Source organism: Abramis brama, assembly GCF_963993115.1.
Source record: "Abramis brama genome assembly, chromosome: 23".
Classification (NCBI taxonomy): domain Eukaryota; kingdom Metazoa; phylum Chordata; class Actinopteri; order Cypriniformes; family Leuciscidae; genus Abramis; species Abramis brama.
In genome coordinates this window covers 6,381,741-6,401,035 of record NC_139985.1, presented here as the reverse complement: position 1 = coordinate 6,401,035, position 19,295 = coordinate 6,381,741, and the positions used below count along the sequence as shown (strand labels likewise).

Genomic DNA, 19,295 nt, shown 5'->3' with positions numbered 1-19,295 from the left:
AGCTCCCATAGCATAATACCCTACATAATACTGCTTTCAGAATTAAAACTGGGAAATTATAGGAATAATTCTGTCATATTTACTCACACTCAATTCCAAACCCATGAGACTTTCTGAAGAACATCTAATGGAGGTATTTTCCATACAACTAGTGACTACAGCTGTTAATCTCTGAATAAAAAAAAATAAAAAACCTGACTGAATCATTGAGTCAGTGAGTTAAATCAAAGACTTTAGATATACAAAGATGGTGCACTCATATTACTACTGAAATATACAATTTATGGTACAGTTCATGTCAGATTTTGTTGCTGATTTGAAATATGTTATTTAATTGAGAGTTCGGCAAGCAGTTTTTGAGATTCCAGGATTTCCCCATTCAAATAAATAGGACTCGGTCTTGGATGCCCGGAATAGCTGCCGAATATGTTGCAAATATGGCTGCCGAGTGAACAGACTTTCCTTGAAAGGGACTTTGGTTGAATTCCAACTTATGAACAAATCTGTTCACTCTTGTTTGTGAAATGAATCAACTATTTTACTAACAAGAACCATCAACATTTTGAACAACCGTGCAAAGGCATTTAAATGTAGTTGATTCATTAAATGGTTTGTCATAAATTATCAGTAAACTGACATTTAAATCTGTCAGAAATAAAACTTTGTGAAGGTTTGAGATAAAGTTACAAAAATAATTTTCATTTTCGGGTGAATTATTTCTTTAAGAAATGCATCGCTATATAGTATTAGTATAGGTGTGTTTTCTAAGTGTTAAAGAATAAAAAGTATATAAATGGTATTCCAACTTCTGACTTCTATTAATTCTATACTTTAAACGTCCCTGGACCGTCATTAGAGAACAAGTGGTGTGTTTAGAGAGACAAAGTGCTAGCTGTACAAGCAAGGGTCCTAAAAAGGCAAAGAGGGTCCACAGAGTGATGCCTGGCTCGAGCGAAGAAACTCAAGCTCCTCAATTAAAGAGTAAGACTAAACAGGAGAGAGAGTTATAGTGCGCTGGGGAAGGCAGCTGTGAGGGTGAACGCCAGCCAACACCTGGAGGGTTTTTACGGGGGGAAGGAGGTCACACAGTGGGACGGTGAGTGACAAATCACTGTTGATGGACTGTAAGAGTCGGTAATGGATAGATTTGTGGAGAAATCTGGAAAAGGCGTATCTATTAATACAGGAAGAACACCTGTGCCTCACAGGTATCCAGGTGTACCCGCTACGTTTAAGACACACCTCTCATGCCCTGTTACCCCACTCTCAGAAAAGGCTATTTACCATTGGCTTGCGTCCTCTGTTGACATAAGTGCATATTGGGTTGTAGGCGCCCGTCCCGCACACGTACAAGTGCGTCCTGTTCCATGGCTCGATCAGACGGATGAAATTACCGCACTCGCCCTGAGAGAGGAAACAATCACGTTAACTATTTTCACACATGTCAAAGACAGACTGAACAAAAGACCCATTAGGCCAGACATTAAAAAGCCAGTGAATTTACAATGTGAGTTTTATGGCTTTTAGCTCACGTTAGTGCTATGTGCTACATGCTACCGCTAAATAAACTTTAAGAAGATATAAACATTTGAAATTTAGTCCTTAACCTCTGGGAATATGGACCAAAATTTTGACTGCTGTATGCAGAGGCGTTTGGTCCAAAACCGAGAACTGTACCAATGCCAAAAACATAGTATGCTAGTATGCATACACAGATGCTAATGTTTGACCAGCACATTCAGGTATTCGGGTAGCTAGCTATAAACATGCCAGCATTTTAACTGATTTCAAACTTATACATCTCAATCTGTTGCTCCACTCTCACTGTAGTTGACAGAGAAAACAGCTGTAGAATACTTTGTAATATGATAGTTTATCATAACACTTAAATATGATGCAGTTGCACCATTCATTTTGTTCTGACATACACTGCCTTTCAAAGGTCTGATTTATTTGATCAAAAGTACAGTAAAAACAGTAATATTGTGAAATGTTATTACAATTAAAAACAGTTGTTTTCCATTTTAAGTCTGGTGATGCAAAGCTGAATTTTCAGCATCATTCTTCCAGTTTGCAATGCCACATGATCCTTCAGAAACATTTTAATATTCTGATTTGCAGCTCAAGAAACATTTCTGATTATTATGTTGAAAACAGTTGTGCTGCTTAATATTTTTGAGGAAACAGTGAAATATTTTTCAGGATTTCTCTGATGAATAAAGTTCAGCAGAACAGCATTTATTTGAAATAGAAATCATTTTTTTAACGTTTTAAATGTCTTTACTGTCACTTTTGATCAATTTAATGCATCTTTGCTGAATACAAGTATTCATTTCTTTGAAATCTTACTGTGTTGTTTTTACACAGAATATTTTTCAGGCCTAATACTATCCATCACTAACTAGCAACAGCATGCAGCTAATCATGGTTTTGTCTAGCTGTGATGTAAATCAAAGAGTATTGGCTGTTTAAAAATGTATAATTTCCTGTTTCAATAGGAAATCACAGGAAAGAATAACCCAACTACTTCTTTGTCTTTAAACTTAGGACTGGAAGTGATTTCAGCAACCCTATGTTAAGTTCAAAAGAGTCAAATCAGATATCAGAAAAGTACCTCTAGAGAGTTACATGTGGATTCATTTCACAGCAATTGTATTCAACATTATGAATAACTCATGAGCTGTGGTAAAACCCATAATGTCCTACTACCATACCAGACACTAAGTACCATACCAGTGCACAACCAAACACCCCCTTCCCTGCAGATGTGCAGATGATCAGGTGAAGCTCACAGCTTTTTTACCAGACCACTAAACCACACACCCAATTCCATATGTCCACAAATCCAGGAATTTGACTGGTTCGAGTTCGTTTCATGCTGGATCTAGCATCTGTTTTCCTTCTCTGAATATCTATGAGTGCATATGTTTTGTGTGTGGTGTCTGACCAGGAAGGTTGAGGTTTGTAACACATATATTTGACCTCAGCACTATTCCTAAACCTGAATATCTCACTTTCACTTCATTTATATCAGCATATAGCTTTTTTTTGTTGAGCTTGAGGGTTGTAGACCCTGACCAAATGGTTTTATACAAGCAGTGCATTTGTAATGACACATACAGCTAAAACACAAACTTTAAGTAGATTTCACATGTAAAGCCATAGAGTTTCATAAGTGAGAGCTGGCTGGAGTTGAGTTGTCTAAACAAAGATATTTTGCAAGCAAATGTAGACCAACTGTAAACTGAGAAACTGGTTGTGTATATTGTCATAACACTTTCTGTAACAATTCTTGGAGGTCTTAAAGACAAATTAGACAACATTTAGTTCCAGTCCTGTAATTTGATGGGTTGCAAGAGTACTATTCTTCGTTTTCACACTGTTCCTGATCAGAGTATGTGAGCTGTGTTGAAGCAAAGCAATTGAAAAAGAAGGCACTCACGTTTGTGTCTTTGCCACTTAAAATACACTCCGTTTTCCTCTGCGGGGAAACAGGCCAGTGTATCTGAAAGAGAGAGTACGAAAGAGAGAGAAGGGTCAATCTCATTTGTCACAACAACGACACACTATCTCAGAAACAATCCCATTTAACTCAACAACCTTTCACCATAATGAGCTGAACTAGCCAGGGAATGTTCACCCTGCATTTTTATAAGGCCCAAGGGATCCCCCCCATATCCAGGCTTTAGTTTTATAGAATTTAATAGTCAGTTTCCTGCATTGCTGTGAGCTAATCAGTAAAAAGTAACAGTGATACAGGAATGACCCTTGGAGCCTGTTGTGATTTAGGTTATGGCTTGTGCTTGTCCAGGAACTAAAGCCAAAACAGGGTGAACAGTGTGAAAAAAAAAGTAAATAAATAAAATAAATAAATACAAGCCTTAAAATTAAAACTAAACAGTAAAAAAAAGTATTAATAATTAATTATTATTTACCCCTACTACTACTACTACTACTACTACTACTACTACTACTACTACTACTACTACTACTAATACTACTACTACTAATAATAATAATAATAATAATAGCATTAATACTAATAATACTAATAATTATTATGTAAATAAATAAATAAAAATAACAAAAGTAAATACATAAATATAATAAATAAATAAACAAAAATAATGAAATAAAATAATTAAAAAAATACATAAATGTATACCGGTAATAATGTATACATTTATAATAAATACATAATAATAATACATTTAAAATAAATAAAATTATAAATAAATCTACAAATCACTCCATCCATTCATCCATTATTATTATTATTATTATTTTTAGTAGCAGTAGCAAATAAATGAATAATACAAAAATAAATGAATAAATAAAATACAACAGTAAAAAACTAAATACAAAAGGAAACAATACACAAATGTATTTATGATAAATAAATAAAATAAATAAACAAAGAAATGAAATAAAATTAAAACAGTAAAAATACATACATTTATAATAAATACATTATACTAAATCAAATAAATCTATAATAATAAATGCATGAATATATTTAAATATATATAGGCCTATTATTGTTGTTGTTATGCAAATAAATGAATGAATAACAAAATAAAACAACAGTAAAACATACATTTTTAATTAATAAATAAAAAACAAACCAATTTTTTTGAATAAATATAAATATAAATAAAAACAATACAAAAATAATTTGTAATAAATAAATGGAGTGTTCTGTGCTGGTTCTTACTATGAGTGGCTCTCGGTTTATGTCGTGAAGGTCCAGAGAAAGGATGTAGTCTTTGCTGCCCACATACATGCGGTCGTGATCCTCATCCATGCGCAAGATGCGATAGTCTGATGTGTTCAACAGGAAAGAGAAGTAATGGGCTGTACCTGTAGACCTCATATCTGCAGAGAGAGAGAGACAGACAGAGAAAATTCAGTCAAAATCAGACAAAAACAAATAAGACATTTAATGCTGTGCTATTGTTTTAGAAAGATTTACACAGAAGTAAAGAGAGAAAGTGTTTCCACTACCAGTTTCATGCCATTTCCATAATTGCTTGAATACATCTCATAAAACCATGGTAACTTGAATTTAACAATAGTTTTGGCTACAATTCTTCTACTCCATCTATTTCATCTAATGAGATAATACAGGGTTTGTTATTGCATACACAAAACATGGCAAACTGTAATTGTCTTCACGTTTTTCCATTAAGTCTTACAGAGACACATACGAACATTTGAGGTCTAGAAGATGCACCCCCTTGAAAAAAAAACTTCGACACATTTTTGTGTTAAGCCCTGACTTCATTTTATGGAGTTAAAGAATAAGATATTACAAATATTACAATTTTGGAATATTAAACTCTATTGAGAGCGTAAAGCATTACTCAACGTATAGTTAACAGACAGCAGTTAAACTGTTGTTACCATCTTTGTACACGCAGTTTCACAGAGGACAAGGAAAACACCCATATACACACACATTCACACGCACACGCACGCACACACACATACACCTCTTCTGTGTTTTTACCACTCAACACCCTGCAGAGATAAGATTACAAATAAATTCTAATCTTAGTAATTCATCAAAACAAATGCAATGTAAAATTACCGGTTTATCTGCCTGACAGGCCCTGAATTTACTAGCATAATACACTGATTAATCACATTACCATTGCTCTATTTGTATAGTTTGATTTAATAAATCCTTGAGCGAGGGTTGTGTTTTGAGGTCAGGGATTTGATTGACAGCTGTCTGAATGGTGTGTGAGAGCCTCCGTCTGTGAGATTATTTGTGTTTGAGCTCAAGCCGGAACAATCAATCCACCATGTAGACTGCGTGAAGATAGACATGAACAGACAGACAGAAAGAAAGAGACAGAAATAGCAAGAAAAGAGACAAGCGTAAAAGACAGAAAGGTGTGAAAGAAAGAAATATAGAAAAGGAAAAGAATGAGAAAGAGAAAGAAATGAGGAGAGAAAATAAGAGTGAAAGAACGAGCAAGCGAAAGAAAGAGCAAAAGAACGAGCGAAAGAGAGAGAGCGAAAGAAAGAATAAAAGAAATAAACGAGCGAAAGAAAATGAAAGAAAGAATGAGCAAAAGAGAGCGAGCGAGCGAAAGAAAGAAAGAGCGAAAGAAAGCGCGAGTGAAAGAAAGAGCGATAGAAAGAACGAAAGAAAGAAAGAAAGAAAGAAAGAAAGAAAGAAAGAAAGAAAGAAAGAACGAGCAAAAGACAGAACTAAAGAAAGAAAGGGTGAGTGAGTGAGTGAAAGAAAGAATGAGCGAAAGAAAGGGCAAACGAGTGAAAGAAATAAGAAATCAAGAGCAAAAAAGGTAAACAGGCCCGACCACTTGCCAATAAAAAAGAGCAAAAGAAAGAGTGTGAAGGAAAGAGTAAAAGAAAAAGTGCACAAAAAAGAACGAGCGAAAGAAAGAGAAGTAGATTCAATATAGTAGTTCCAGCTCCTCTCAGTAAGAGTAAAAGAACGAGCAAGAAAAAGAAAGAAAGAGCAAAAGAACGAGCAAAAGAGAAAGCGAAAGAAAGAATAAAAGAAATAAACGAGCGAAAGAGAATGAAAGAAAGAAAGAAAGAATGAGCAAAAGAGAGCGAGCGAGCGAGCGAAAGAAAGAGAGAGCGAAAGAGAGAGCGATAGAAAGAACGAAAGAAAGAACGAGTGAAAGAAAGAACTAAAGAAAGGGTGAGTGAATGAAATGATAAGAAATCAAGAGCAAAAAAGGCCCGACCACTTGCCAATAAAAAAAGAGCAAAAGTGTGAAAGAAAGAGTAAAAGAAAAAGAAAAAGAAAAAGAAAGAGAAGTAGATTCAATAGCAGTTCCAGCTCCTCTCAGCATGTCCGTCAGCGTCTCCTAAACATCTGTTTGACTGACCATCTTTCACTGAAGACAGATAAAGCTTTCACACACAAGACCATGAGCTCCATCATTACACACTACATGCCAAAGCTGGCACCATGATGCTGGGATGTTCTGAGTGGTTGTTAGGGTGTTGCTAAGTGGTTGCTTAGTAGAGTAATAGCACACTTCTCAATAAACCACACAACTTGAGTTATCATTCATGTTCGTCGCACAAACAGAGCGTCATTAAGGTTAGGGATCTGTTCAAATCTTTGCCTCAGCAAGCAGCTCTAATAAGACCGTACAGCCAATCTGTCCGCCACATAACCTAAATATAACACTTCCACAGGATATTCTCCACGTGCATTCAGTGATTCTTGCCGAGCCGTGCAGCAAATCCAGTTCCTGAAGCCCTCAAAGAAAACACTAGTGTTTAAAGTCTGGAATGTTCAACTGGGAGGGGAAATGTAAGTTTACTATTGTTGGAATTCAAGTATGCACTGTGTCTCTGAATGCACAAAGCTCGCTTCAGCTCCAAGGCTTGGCATATGGTCGAAACCAGAGTAAATACGGAGCGGAGGCTGCGCATGCCAAAAACTAAATGCTACTCTTATCTCCTCCTTTTCTTGTTCTCTCCCTTGATTTTCAACTCCCTCCTCTTTCTCGTTCTGTCCTTTTCTCTCTTGTGGAACCTGTGGAAACAAGACCAACTGAGCCGACACATGAGCCAACAGCTTCCTTCAGACAACATCAGACTAGAGTCTACCTAGAAGGCAATACAAGCTACTACCTACTATGGTGTCTGATTTGGATGAAGCTAAAGACAGGTCAGAGAGACTAATAAAACAGCAGAGGTGCTGAAATATTGCAAGAACAACCACAAATTTGATCTACAAGGCCAACGTCTACCACAACCACAACATTCTTTGATAGATCCTCTTTCAACCTTTAGGTACAAGACCTGTGAAAATCCAGTCAAGTGGATCCAGATAAAGCCTGGAGGAACACCATTGCCTGGTGTAGTCTTAGTGGCTAACTACTGGGGGGTCTGTTTTACACATACACACACTGGGGACTTTGTGTTGAGAAAGGCCCCTCTCTATGCTTCGCCTCCGTAGCATGAAATGGCCTGTTGGAGGGGAACTAGAACTTGGTCCTGCTAACGAGCAAGTAACCGGACCCTTACTTGCACTTTTTAGCCTTTTTTTTTTTTTTTTAAACCCCTCTCTCACGGATACATGCCCACCCTGTTTCTTTGCATGAGCAGTGTAGCAGGAAGAGACAGAGGGATATTCGTTCCGAAATACGTCTGCTACGTTCTCCTCCCTCTCTACTTTTACATTCTCACATGGTCTTGTTCGCACAGAGTTTCTCCAATCAACTGAAAACCTTTTTGCTTCCTTCACGCCGTGTGCACTGTTAAACCCTAGGGAAGGTAATGTAACCTGGTGTGGGTATGTGAGATCAGCTCTAATCCATGCTTGCTATACATGATGGTACCAAGATCTCCACAACTGACCTCTTTCTTCCTGACTGGATTTTCCATTTGCTGGCCAAAGACAATCACAGCCATGCATGGCCACATCTAAGACCGAACAATGGGTCAACTCTGCTCCAAAGCCCACAAAGGTACATGTTCCCATAGCATTACAATCATATGCTGTCAGATAAAGTCACTTCCCATAAGACGTTCTGTTACTTAGTTGCATTTAACTCTAGTATGGTTCAGTCCACGGACCTTCAAAAGTCCACAATGGTCACTTTATTGAATAGATGGCGGCTGAAAAGAAGACTGCCCAACTACAGAACATCTGGCTTAGTTGCTTTCAGAAAGTGTGCTTGACATTGGTGTTACACTCAAGAAGTGAAAAACTATATACAATATTGTTCTAACAATTGCAAAACTACTTTTCCAAAATGTTTTCCACTTCTGATAGACATACAAAGTTCATATTCAGAGATTTTTTTGCTGTATTACAAAGACAAAACAGCTGGTGAGTGGTGAATAACATAATCACATAATTTACTCTTTTTTCCCCATCTATTGGTCAGCTGTTCGCACTGTGCCGCCAAGTATGCTTGGTTTTGGCAGCGGGAGCAGATATTACGAAAGGTCTCATCCCTTTTGTTTTCTAGCTTGGGGAACACTTATCTCGGAATACAAACTTTACACAAAACGTCTTCATGTATTATTCCTCATACTTTTTTTCGTAGGAGTATTTGTGAATTCTGTCGTCCTACATAAACCAGTATTGTTTGGTTTAAATGTTTTTATGTACGCTTATTTACACATACTCAAACATCATTAACTCCAGAATATATATATTTGGAAGCACAAATGGTCATGGGTTTAGAGGCACAAATGGGACTAATAATAATAATAATAATAATAATAATAACAACAATATAAAAAAAATGGAAAAAAGGTCAGAAAAATAAAAAGTGACAAAAATATGGAATATCTAAATAACTAGCAATGTGGCATATGCTGGAGCAAAACTAGAGGGGGAAACACATGAAGACGTCAGTCGAGACGTCAAAAAGGTTAAATTTTGGTCTGATTTTGATTTGGCTTCGTTTATTCATGTTAAAAAATATATATATTTGAGAGCAGAAACAATAACAATCATTCAACAACATCACTACTTGTGAGTCCAGGTCGTTAGCAGCGCGGTTATCTTGATACCGCCTGAAATTACAGTCCATCCGGCGGCAGATTTCTCCAGTTTCAAATTTTGTTAAATTAAAGAGCCTCAGCCAAGGCCTGCGGAGCGAGTTCCTGCATGAAACTCAGTCTGGCCCTGAAGAGAGGAGAGGTGCTTGGAAGAGGAAGAGAGAGATGAGGGTGGTTTGGGATTAGCGTGACACCATGTATGCAGGCGGTCCGCGGACAAAGCCAGAACCCACATCATCACTCTTCGCAGCGTATGCCGTATGACTGTGCTGGCTCACTCGCTCACACGCACAACACAAGCAGAAGTGACATACTGTACACTTATAGAGTGATAATTACAGTTTAAGAGGAGCAGGTGACACATAAAGCACAGGTTCCACCTAGTCACACACACACACACACACACACATACAGACATAGACACACACACACACACACACACACACACACACACACACACACACAAAATCAAAAGAATGACAACAGCATCTTCCAAGTCAAGATATACCTTAACTTATCTATAATCAGCCGTTAAGTCTATGTAATTGAGTGGTATTTGGTTGAGCTTGTCCTACACAAGTGTAAAAAAAAAAAAAAATAGCAGAAAAGTAGCCAAAACTAACAGCTACATTAGTAAAAAATGAATGGCAATAATGTCTGTTTTTAATGAGACTGGCTCGTACATTGAGCAGACAGCTGTGTTTAAGAGTCTTGCTTAGCAGCCATTAAAATTTGCACGTTTTAACACATTCATTTTTTTAAATAATATCTTGCTTTGTCCAAAACGTCACTTTGCACTGAAATTTATGATGTGAAGTTTTGCTAAACCCTGACAACAGCCAAACATCTGCTATATGTATATACTGTACGTCTACTTGAAATCTGTAACATGAGTCTGATTGGTAAATTATAACTATAAAAGAAGGGAGATTGGGGCCTAAAGGGGACATTTGAGGAAAAAGGGATGTGAGGGTGAGCTGTGCCCATTAAAAAGAATTATTTTGGATCATGACAGTATTGTTTAATTCTTTCATTTATACATTTAGCAGACTTTTTTTTAAATCAAAAGTGACTTACAAAAGAGCAACAAAAAGCAATTTGTCAGAGCCAACAATATTTGTAATATACTGTACAATGCCAGGATAAATGGACAACTAGATCAGGAAGCAAGCTAGAGAAGTGCAGACAAAACATTTTTTTATTTTTTTTTATGAGTTTTAATTACTTTAGTTGCCCACCCCACACATCCAAAATGCCAATAACTCTAATTAATTTTAATAAGATCATTTAAGAGTATAATGCCATAATTAGCAAGTCTACTGAGTATTAGCAACATCATAGATACTGCAAATGTGTTTCTGCCAACCTTTAAGCCCTTTAAAGTGTGATTACTGTATAGTCATGTGACCCTCCTCAATGCCCATCCATGTAGAACAGCTTGCCTTGTGTCTACGTGTGGTAAAGTGGGCAGACCAACACACACACACACACACACACACACACACACAGATGGAAGCAGTCCAACCCACTGTATGCCACAGTGCTCTTGTGTTATTGTTCTGACAACTCACACATGCTGATTTCCTGTAAGACTCTGATAAGAGCTCAGAGAGAGAGAGAGAGAGAGAGAGAGAGAGAGTGGTCTTTATCCCTAATATGTTCCAGCCGGATGCTGCACCTGATTCATATCTAAAGTTCTGGAAGCCTGGTTGTTTATGAGGTAAGCTGTGTCTTTATCTGCTCACAGTACAGTTACATTACTCCTGAAGCTATGACTTATGCTGTTAAAAGTATTGCCTTAAGAGCAATATCCTTTTGTGTCATAAATTAATACATACTTGTTCCTCAGCCTCTCTCTGACACACACACACACACACACAGTTTTTGTTGGCCTCCAGGATCAAAAAATGATCCAACGGAGAAGGAATGCTTCAAAACTACTGAAAAGCAGGTCTGGTGTACTCTTACTGTTTAGTTTGGACCTGTTTTAATCACAGCTGAGAACCACAGAAAGACCATTATAAAATACATAAGCGTGGAGAGTAATAGACGTTTGTCCCTGATGTGATACACACACACACAATATGTATACATATTTATAAATGCACATTTATTTATCTGACACAAACATATATATATATATATATAAAAGATAAGGATTAGATAAGGCAAGGCAAGGCAAGGCAAGTTTATTTATATAGCACATTTCATACACAATGGCAATTCAAAGTGCTTTACATAGAAGAAATTAAAATAATAAAAAGAAATAAGAATAATTAAAACAGTTTAGAAAAATAAAAAATAAAATACAGTACAGTACAGATAGTCGGACGAGCATTGGCACAGTGCTCATTCATTAAATGCATAGCTAAACAGATGTGTTTTGAGTCTGGATTTGAATGTGACTACTGTAGGAGCACATCTGATCTCTTCTGGAAGCTGGTTCCAGCTGCAGCTGGCATAATAGCTAAAGGCGGACTCGCCATGCTTAGAGTGAACCCTTGGTATTTCTAGCTGATATGATCCTAGTGATCTAAGTGATCTGCTGGGTTTATATTCAGTGAGCATATCTGCAATGTATTGAGGTCCTAGGCCATTGAATGATTTATATACCAGTAATAATACTTTAAAATCAATCCTAAATTTAACTGGGAGCCAGTGTAAAGACCTGAGGACTGGTGTGATATGTTCATATTTTCTGGTTCTGCTCAGAATCCTGGCGGCAGCGTTCTGTATGAGCTGCAACTGTCTTATGGTCTTTTTGGGAAGGCCAGTGAGGAGTCCATTACAATAATCCACCCTGCTGGTGATGAAAGCATGAACAAGTTTCTCTAGTTTCTCATGAACAAGATAAGGATAGAATAAGTAATTCCTCATTTGATGGTTTGAAATGAACAAAGGACGGTATGAAGGAATGAATGAAGGACAGAATGAATGAACAAATGAAGGATGGACAGAAAGAAAATATGACAGATGGAATGAAAGAAAGAGGATGGACGGAATGAATGAACAAACGAACAAAGATCTTAGGATAAAAAAACTTGTAAAATACCTCACTGGCTGCTTTGGATTAAAGACTAAATTTTAATGTAAAACAGACTGTGAACTGGGGAATGATCTTTTTGTTGTAAATATTAGCGCATGTCTACAGTGCATCAAATTCTTCTATCATGATGTCCTTTTTAAACCCCTGTCTGGTTTCTGGGGTAACAAATAAAAACACATTTTACTGTATGTCCTGCAGGGACATTTATTTTGCATAAATTGAGGATCTTTATCTCTCATTCAATCTCTCATGTTTTGGCCTCCATCATCTGTGTGACCTTATAAATCTGCAGAATTTAGATGGTGTACAATTCTTTTGCACTTTAAAATGCACATGTGTTTTGAGGTGTTTTCAGGTACACTCCATTTCTTCGCTGGTGATTTCATCAGTAATGAGCAAGTCTAATAAACTACATCTGCAGATGTCTTTCTACCCACAGACAGACTAAACTATGCGCCGCTGTGTGTCACATCAGTTCTGTTTCAGGATCATTTAAAACGTTTGTGCCCAATATCATGCATCACCACCTCCAACCCAAACTCTCAAACTCACCATTCTCAAAGATATAATTAGCACCCAGTGATTGTGGGCGTCTGTGTGTACAAGACTGTGCAACAAACAATATAATGGCATCCATTTGTCTTAAAGAAAAAAATATACAGGCTTTTAAACATTTTAAAGAATCAGAACCATACTCTTCGCAAGTACGCCAATGCATTGCTAGATCATTGCGTAAAATACCCATGGTTAAAGTAACATATAAGATAACATTAAAAATGATCATATATCTGCCAATACAACGATTAGTGGATGATATATTGTTCAAAAAGCAGTTCAAATATTTTATGTTTATATAGTTTATAATATTTATTATGTTCATAAATCGACCAAGGTGAACATATTTAGACTGTTTTGTGAACCCTGTCCAAGAAAAAGAAAAAACGTTACTGCTGCTCATCAACGGCTTGCTAGGTGAAAAGAGCAATCCTCTGTTGGCTAGACCGTCCCATTTAACAAAGCTTGGTCTGATCTCCACGGACTTCAAAGGTGTGGCCTTTGAAGTGCGCATCCTTTGAATTGGGACACAGCTTATATCAATGGCTACTATAGCACCCCTTGTGGCAACAGCGAGAATAAAATGCATAATGCAACAAAAAAATACACATGAAATTGAGCTTGCATAGCTAGAAGCATAACCATAAAACCCAAAATTTCAACCACTTCCTCCTCCTGTTTGATACTAAAGATGAAATAATTAACAAGTAAAATCAATGAAAGAATCACTGGTGTTTAAATCTGCTCATCTGATGGAAAATTCATTTCCTACAGGAAAAGCTTGAATGTCAACAAACCGCAGATAGTTTTCTCTCTCAGCGCAAGGTATCTGTTAAAAAGGCTTCAATTGTGAAGGAGAGAGACAGCTTGCTTTGAATTAGACACATCTGTGAAAACACAGCTCTCTATCACCACAGACATGTTTTATTAACAAGCGCTCTCTCAACAGCGATCAATCTCGGACGTCTGCCTCTCACACGCGTTGCGCTCTTGTGCCCTGACCCCAGGAGGGTGGGCGGCCTCGGATGTCCAGGGATCAGGTGCATGTTGGAAAAAGACACCTTTATGATTGGCAAAATATTGCAAAAAAAAAAAAAAAAAAAGACTGATCGGATCAGCGGATTTTGAAATATTATATTGTCCGAGAAGGGTGAACCAGAAAGAAACTGAACAGCTGTTCTTTCCGTACTCTCCTTTCTTTCTCGATCTCAGAGAAACACTCATTCCCGCCAATGTAAATACATCAGACCCGGAGCGCCAGGGCTCAGAAGTCGTGAAGCAGCAGCAAAGACTGCTTGAGCTGGAGATTAATCCAGGATTAGCCCCGGGGTCAGGGTCACTGGCCCCCACCTGAGCGGAATCAGGAAGCAGGGATTACACAAACAAAGTGGCATTACTGCAAAGAATCCCAATGAGGTTTCCAAGCAAAAGTGAAATAGAAAAAGGGAAAGTCCACTACAGTCTAAAAATTTGGGGTCAGTAAGGTTAAAAAACAAACAAAAAGGAAATTAATACTTTCATTCAGCAAGGACGCATTAAATTGATCAAAAATGACAGTAAAAGACATTTAAACTTTCTATTCATCAAAGAATTCTGAAAGAAATGTATCATGCGTGTATTACTGTTTTTACTGTATTTATAATCAAATAAATGCAGCCTAGGTGAGTATAAAAGCCTTCTTTCAAAAACATTACATTAAGAAAAATCTTACCGACCCCACAATTTTGAACGGTAATGCATATTCAGAAGAGTAAAGACGTGCTCACGAGGATTTTACAGAATATACATTATTTCAAACCCAGCAGCTGTTTTGAATTGGTGTCTAATAGTTAAGTAAATAATATTCCTAACTGATGACAATTTGAGGTCCAGGCTGCAAATGAACTTACTTTGAAACGAATCATATTAGTTTGATTGAGCTTTTTTTTTGGTCTTCTGAGACTACAGGCCACCCTTACTTTGTTTCCAAACTGCCAAAAGCCATACACACTTTCATAGTATCAGTATGAAGATGTTTGACTTGGCCTGGACCAGAAGGAAGTTTAAATTCAGCAAAAATGTTCCACTTCATTGACCCTTGTTTTTATTAAAGAACGGACTTTTGAAGACCGCGCTGAAAGGGTTGAGCCTCAATAGCTCTCAAAACAAAAACGTGAGGAAAGGGTTTGATTTCATTTGGTATGCTTTTTCCATTCAGGTGTCCAAAGTGGTATACTAATATAGTTTTGATTGTGACATGAGAGTCGAGGGAAGATTTGCACTTATGAGAAGGACAGATGTCTGCACCATAGTCCCTTACTAAAAAAGGTCGCCCAAAAGGACACCACAGGCAGAATTGCTACATCATCTTTACAATGAAACAATGCCCTCCTTATATAAACACAAGCCCCTAAAAAGCCTCAGGAAAGGGGAATGGAGGAGAAGCGCTTCGTCAGCGACACAGATTTTCAAAATGCTGAATGCCTGAGACTAGCAGGTTTTCTGCAAGAGTTCCTGTCAGTATCCTGCAACATGTCGACGGCTAATTTACGATCACGGACATCTAGGAAGGTGATCTCTTGTGGCTCCTGGAGGTGATGGGAAATGTCCTACGTACACCCTGGTGGAAGCCTCCGACTGCTGGGCTATCACAACAGAAGCTGAGGGGTCAAGGCACGGCAGAGGTGCCCGTGGAATTGTTCCCCCGTTTCCTCTGAGGCAGACGGGAAGGAATGCTAAAAGTGACAGAAGCCATTGTGTAGAAGTTCTATCCTTCGGCTACTCTCCCGCTGATGCATGCGTTTACCGCCCGCTGCTGGGTCTCTATAGCGCTGCCTCGGTGCTTGTCACTACAACCTATGGGACCTGAAGAGATGACTGTTGCTTTTGTAAAATGGAAAAGTTTATATATAGAATGACTCTTTTCACACCATTCATCCTATAAGACCTATAAGAGTCAATGCATGAGAGAAAACCAACATTGGTGTTACATTTGGCAGATGCTTTGGATTCGATCAGGGCTGCATATGTTCCGTTTCCCAGGCCAGACAGGAAGGAAGCAGGATTATGATTGAGTCAACATGTTCATCTATTTCGCCCTGTCGCTCTTCCTCTCCATTTACGCAAGCGCTCATCTGAGAATGAGGTGATTAGCTGTGGACAAACAGCAATGAGGTTTGGTGCGCCACACTTTCACCCGGCACCCCACACACACACGCCCTCCCATGGGAATAAAATGCCAGATGGTTAACCCTTTCAGGACAGGTTCTGTCACCACGGGTAGGAACTCATTCTGAGGGAGAGCTGGACGGACAGGTGTCACCGAGCCTACAGGGTCCCTGCTGATAAGCCTTGCAAAATGACAGGCTCAAATACTTTAATAACTGCCCACGTTGACTGTGAGAAAAATGCCAGATCTGTCTAATGAGGGAAGAAAAACAATACAACAATTTATGCTATAAGTACCTTTTCCAAATGACACTTTTTCAAGAAGTAGTTCAACCAAAAATGAAAATATTTTCAATGGGTTTTTTTTAGAACATAAAAGGAATACACAAAGTTTCTTTCCATACAATGAAAATAAATGGATGTTGTCAACCTAAAAAAAAAAAGCCATTTGACCAGAACTTCCTGCCTGTCTACACTTGACTGTCCTATAAAACAAAGAATTTATTAGTAAAAATAATGAATAAAAATAAGATTAATAAAGCCAAAGGTCTTAAAAAAACAAAAAAAAACTTAATAAAGTACAATTAAATTAACTAAAAAATGAATTTAAGTACATCAATAATATAAATAAAAATATAAATTAATTAATTTAAAAATGTAATTTCAGTAAGTAAGTAAATAAATAAATAGGAATGACATAAGGATGAGTAAATTATGATTTTTGACAACTATGAACATGCCAATTCAATATTCAAACAGAATTTAGCTTAAGCTATAAGAAAGCAAACATGGCAATAGTTAAATTATCCATTTGGGAAATCAACATAGGAGTGATTGTACATGTGTGTTACTTGGTAACATGCTATGAGACAGAGCTACTTGGGAAAGATCTGTTATCCTGAATACACTGCAAGTGCATATTAGCACATAGATTCCTTTTTTAAACCTGGTAAATTTAGTACCTTCACTTTCACATGTCTTTAGGAGTCATTATAACACCTAATTCTAATGCACTTATAGCTAATTCCCTTATATATTATCCAGCATTGACTAATTCTGACATGAGGATACAAGCCAGTATGTCCTCATTGGAAAGAGGAAGGACTTGACAGACTGAAAGGAAGGAAGCAGGGCAAGATAAAGCAGATAGTAAGAAGAGGAGGCCGATTTAGTGACTCCCTGTTTGCTGGTAATCGGCTGAGAGAGAGATTACCAACAACATGACTGTGAAAGTGGCACAAAAAAAACATTCCAAGACCCATTCCAGAAATGAGTGCAAACAGAAAATTACAAAGGGTTCAAGAAATAAATTGGTTCAAGTGGTTGTCACTCTCACTCATGGGGAGAAGACGGCTGAACCCCTTCAAACTCCAAAACCAAATTATAATCAGCGAGTCAGTATTAAACACTCTTTTTGAAGGAGAGCAGAGCCTGAAAGAAACGACAAAAAGAGAACCATTTCAATTACAGGTATGGAAAAATTCAGCCCTATGAATAGTTTACAGTACTTGGAGGCGAATGAGGTAACCATGCAATCAGACCTGGCATGGAAGGTAACTGTCAGATGATTTACAACCCAAACCTTGCCAACTTCAAGACACAATGTTGAACAAATACTTCTGCGTATAAGGAATGATGTGTTGCTGTAGGGTCCACCATCACGAAGACCTGCGAAATGAGCTGGCTCATTTTTGTTAAAGTTTGAAAATTAGTAGGAAAGAGAGTGCATGACATCTTGAAACGATCTTCTGGTTACCATCAGTTCAAAATTTACACTATAGGGTGTAATGAATAATGAACAATATAACGTTTATAAACTTAAAACAATACTTAAAAAAAAAAAAGCCATTGAGTGAAAATCAGTTAGCAGCTGTACGGCGAGTGTGGATTCATTCACAAGAACATAGACTCATTTTTCTTTAAATAATAGCCCAATTGCAATAGCAGAAAGTCATTATAGAGAGCTACAATTAACTTTCCTGTTGTTTTAAATCCAGCTGGGTGGTTGAAGGTTCCTAAAAGCTGGTTTGATCAATGATGTGTAAGAAACAAGTTCATGACATTTTTTGATTTATCGATGCAATTCCCCAGAGCCTAAACTGGGCTTGATGAACTCGCTTTACGTTCTCACCCAGAAACTTAGAATTGATATTGATTTACCATGTTGCTACACCATCAGGAAGACTATGTTTTAGTTTTTATATGAAATGATCAATATCAGACCTTTAGCTTGCATACACGTCCAACAGTCCATTAGGAAACATTGACAAAGCAGCACATTTTCTTAGCAAAAAAAAAAATACCAGCATGAATTTCCATGCTGGTTTATGCTGGTCTAGCTGGTGGAACATTGCCAAAAATGCTAGTTAACCACCACAGTCTTTCTGGTTAATCTGGTTGACCAAGGTTAATGCCGTGGGAACAAATGCTTTCCTAAAAAAGGCCTAACAGACAGTGTCTTCGTATAAATCCCTTCAATGACACACTCCGTGTGAGTCTCTCGCTGTGTTTTAGATATAGAAAGCATCCCGATTAGCTTCCAGCGGGAGCAGGGTCGTAGGGTTATCATAGCACTGCGTTCTGACGACCAGTAGACAGGGAGGGTCACAGGCTGTCCAACCTCGTCCAATGATAGTACGCCCAACACTTCAACCTCATCCTGCTGCAGATAAACAGTCTCCATCTTTAACTTCAGCTCTAGATAACATTACATCAACCAGAATGCTGCAAGTGGCAAACAAAACCAGAGATAAATAAGAGGATTTCTATGATATTAAAATTGTATTATGATGCCCTTGGTGGCCTGCTCAACCGGACCAAATTGATCTCTGACACAGTTTGCAGTCGGCATAATGGACTCTCACATAAGCTGACTGATGCGAAAGAGATTTGGCAAGATTTGGCAGTTGCTATTGATTTTCTAAAGAGAAATGCAAAGCAATGAGCAATACTCTTGATTTTTTCACTCCATTAAACATGAGTGAATTACTGTTGTCCATTGAGGATTTTATTTTAATAGCAACAAAAATATATTCAC

At 37.6% G+C, this 19,295-nt stretch overlaps 1 protein-coding gene across 2 annotated transcripts in view; it reads right to left on the bottom strand.

The window, feature by feature from the left end:
• Nucleotides 1-19,295, bottom strand: part of sema3fb (sema domain, immunoglobulin domain (Ig), short basic domain, secreted, (semaphorin) 3Fb) — a 60,175-nt gene that overhangs the window by 19,903 nt on the left and 20,977 nt on the right. For both annotated transcript variants that reach the window (XM_084100552.1, XM_084100553.1), the window contains exons 3-5: nt 4,715-4,875; nt 3,443-3,505; nt 1,285-1,404 (exon numbers count right to left, since the gene is read on the bottom strand). In XM_084100552.1, coding sequence (XP_083956678.1) covers nt 1,285-1,404; nt 3,443-3,505; nt 4,715-4,875 — 344 coding nt within the window. The remainder of the gene's footprint in view (nt 1-1,284; nt 1,405-3,442; nt 3,506-4,714; nt 4,876-19,295) is intronic.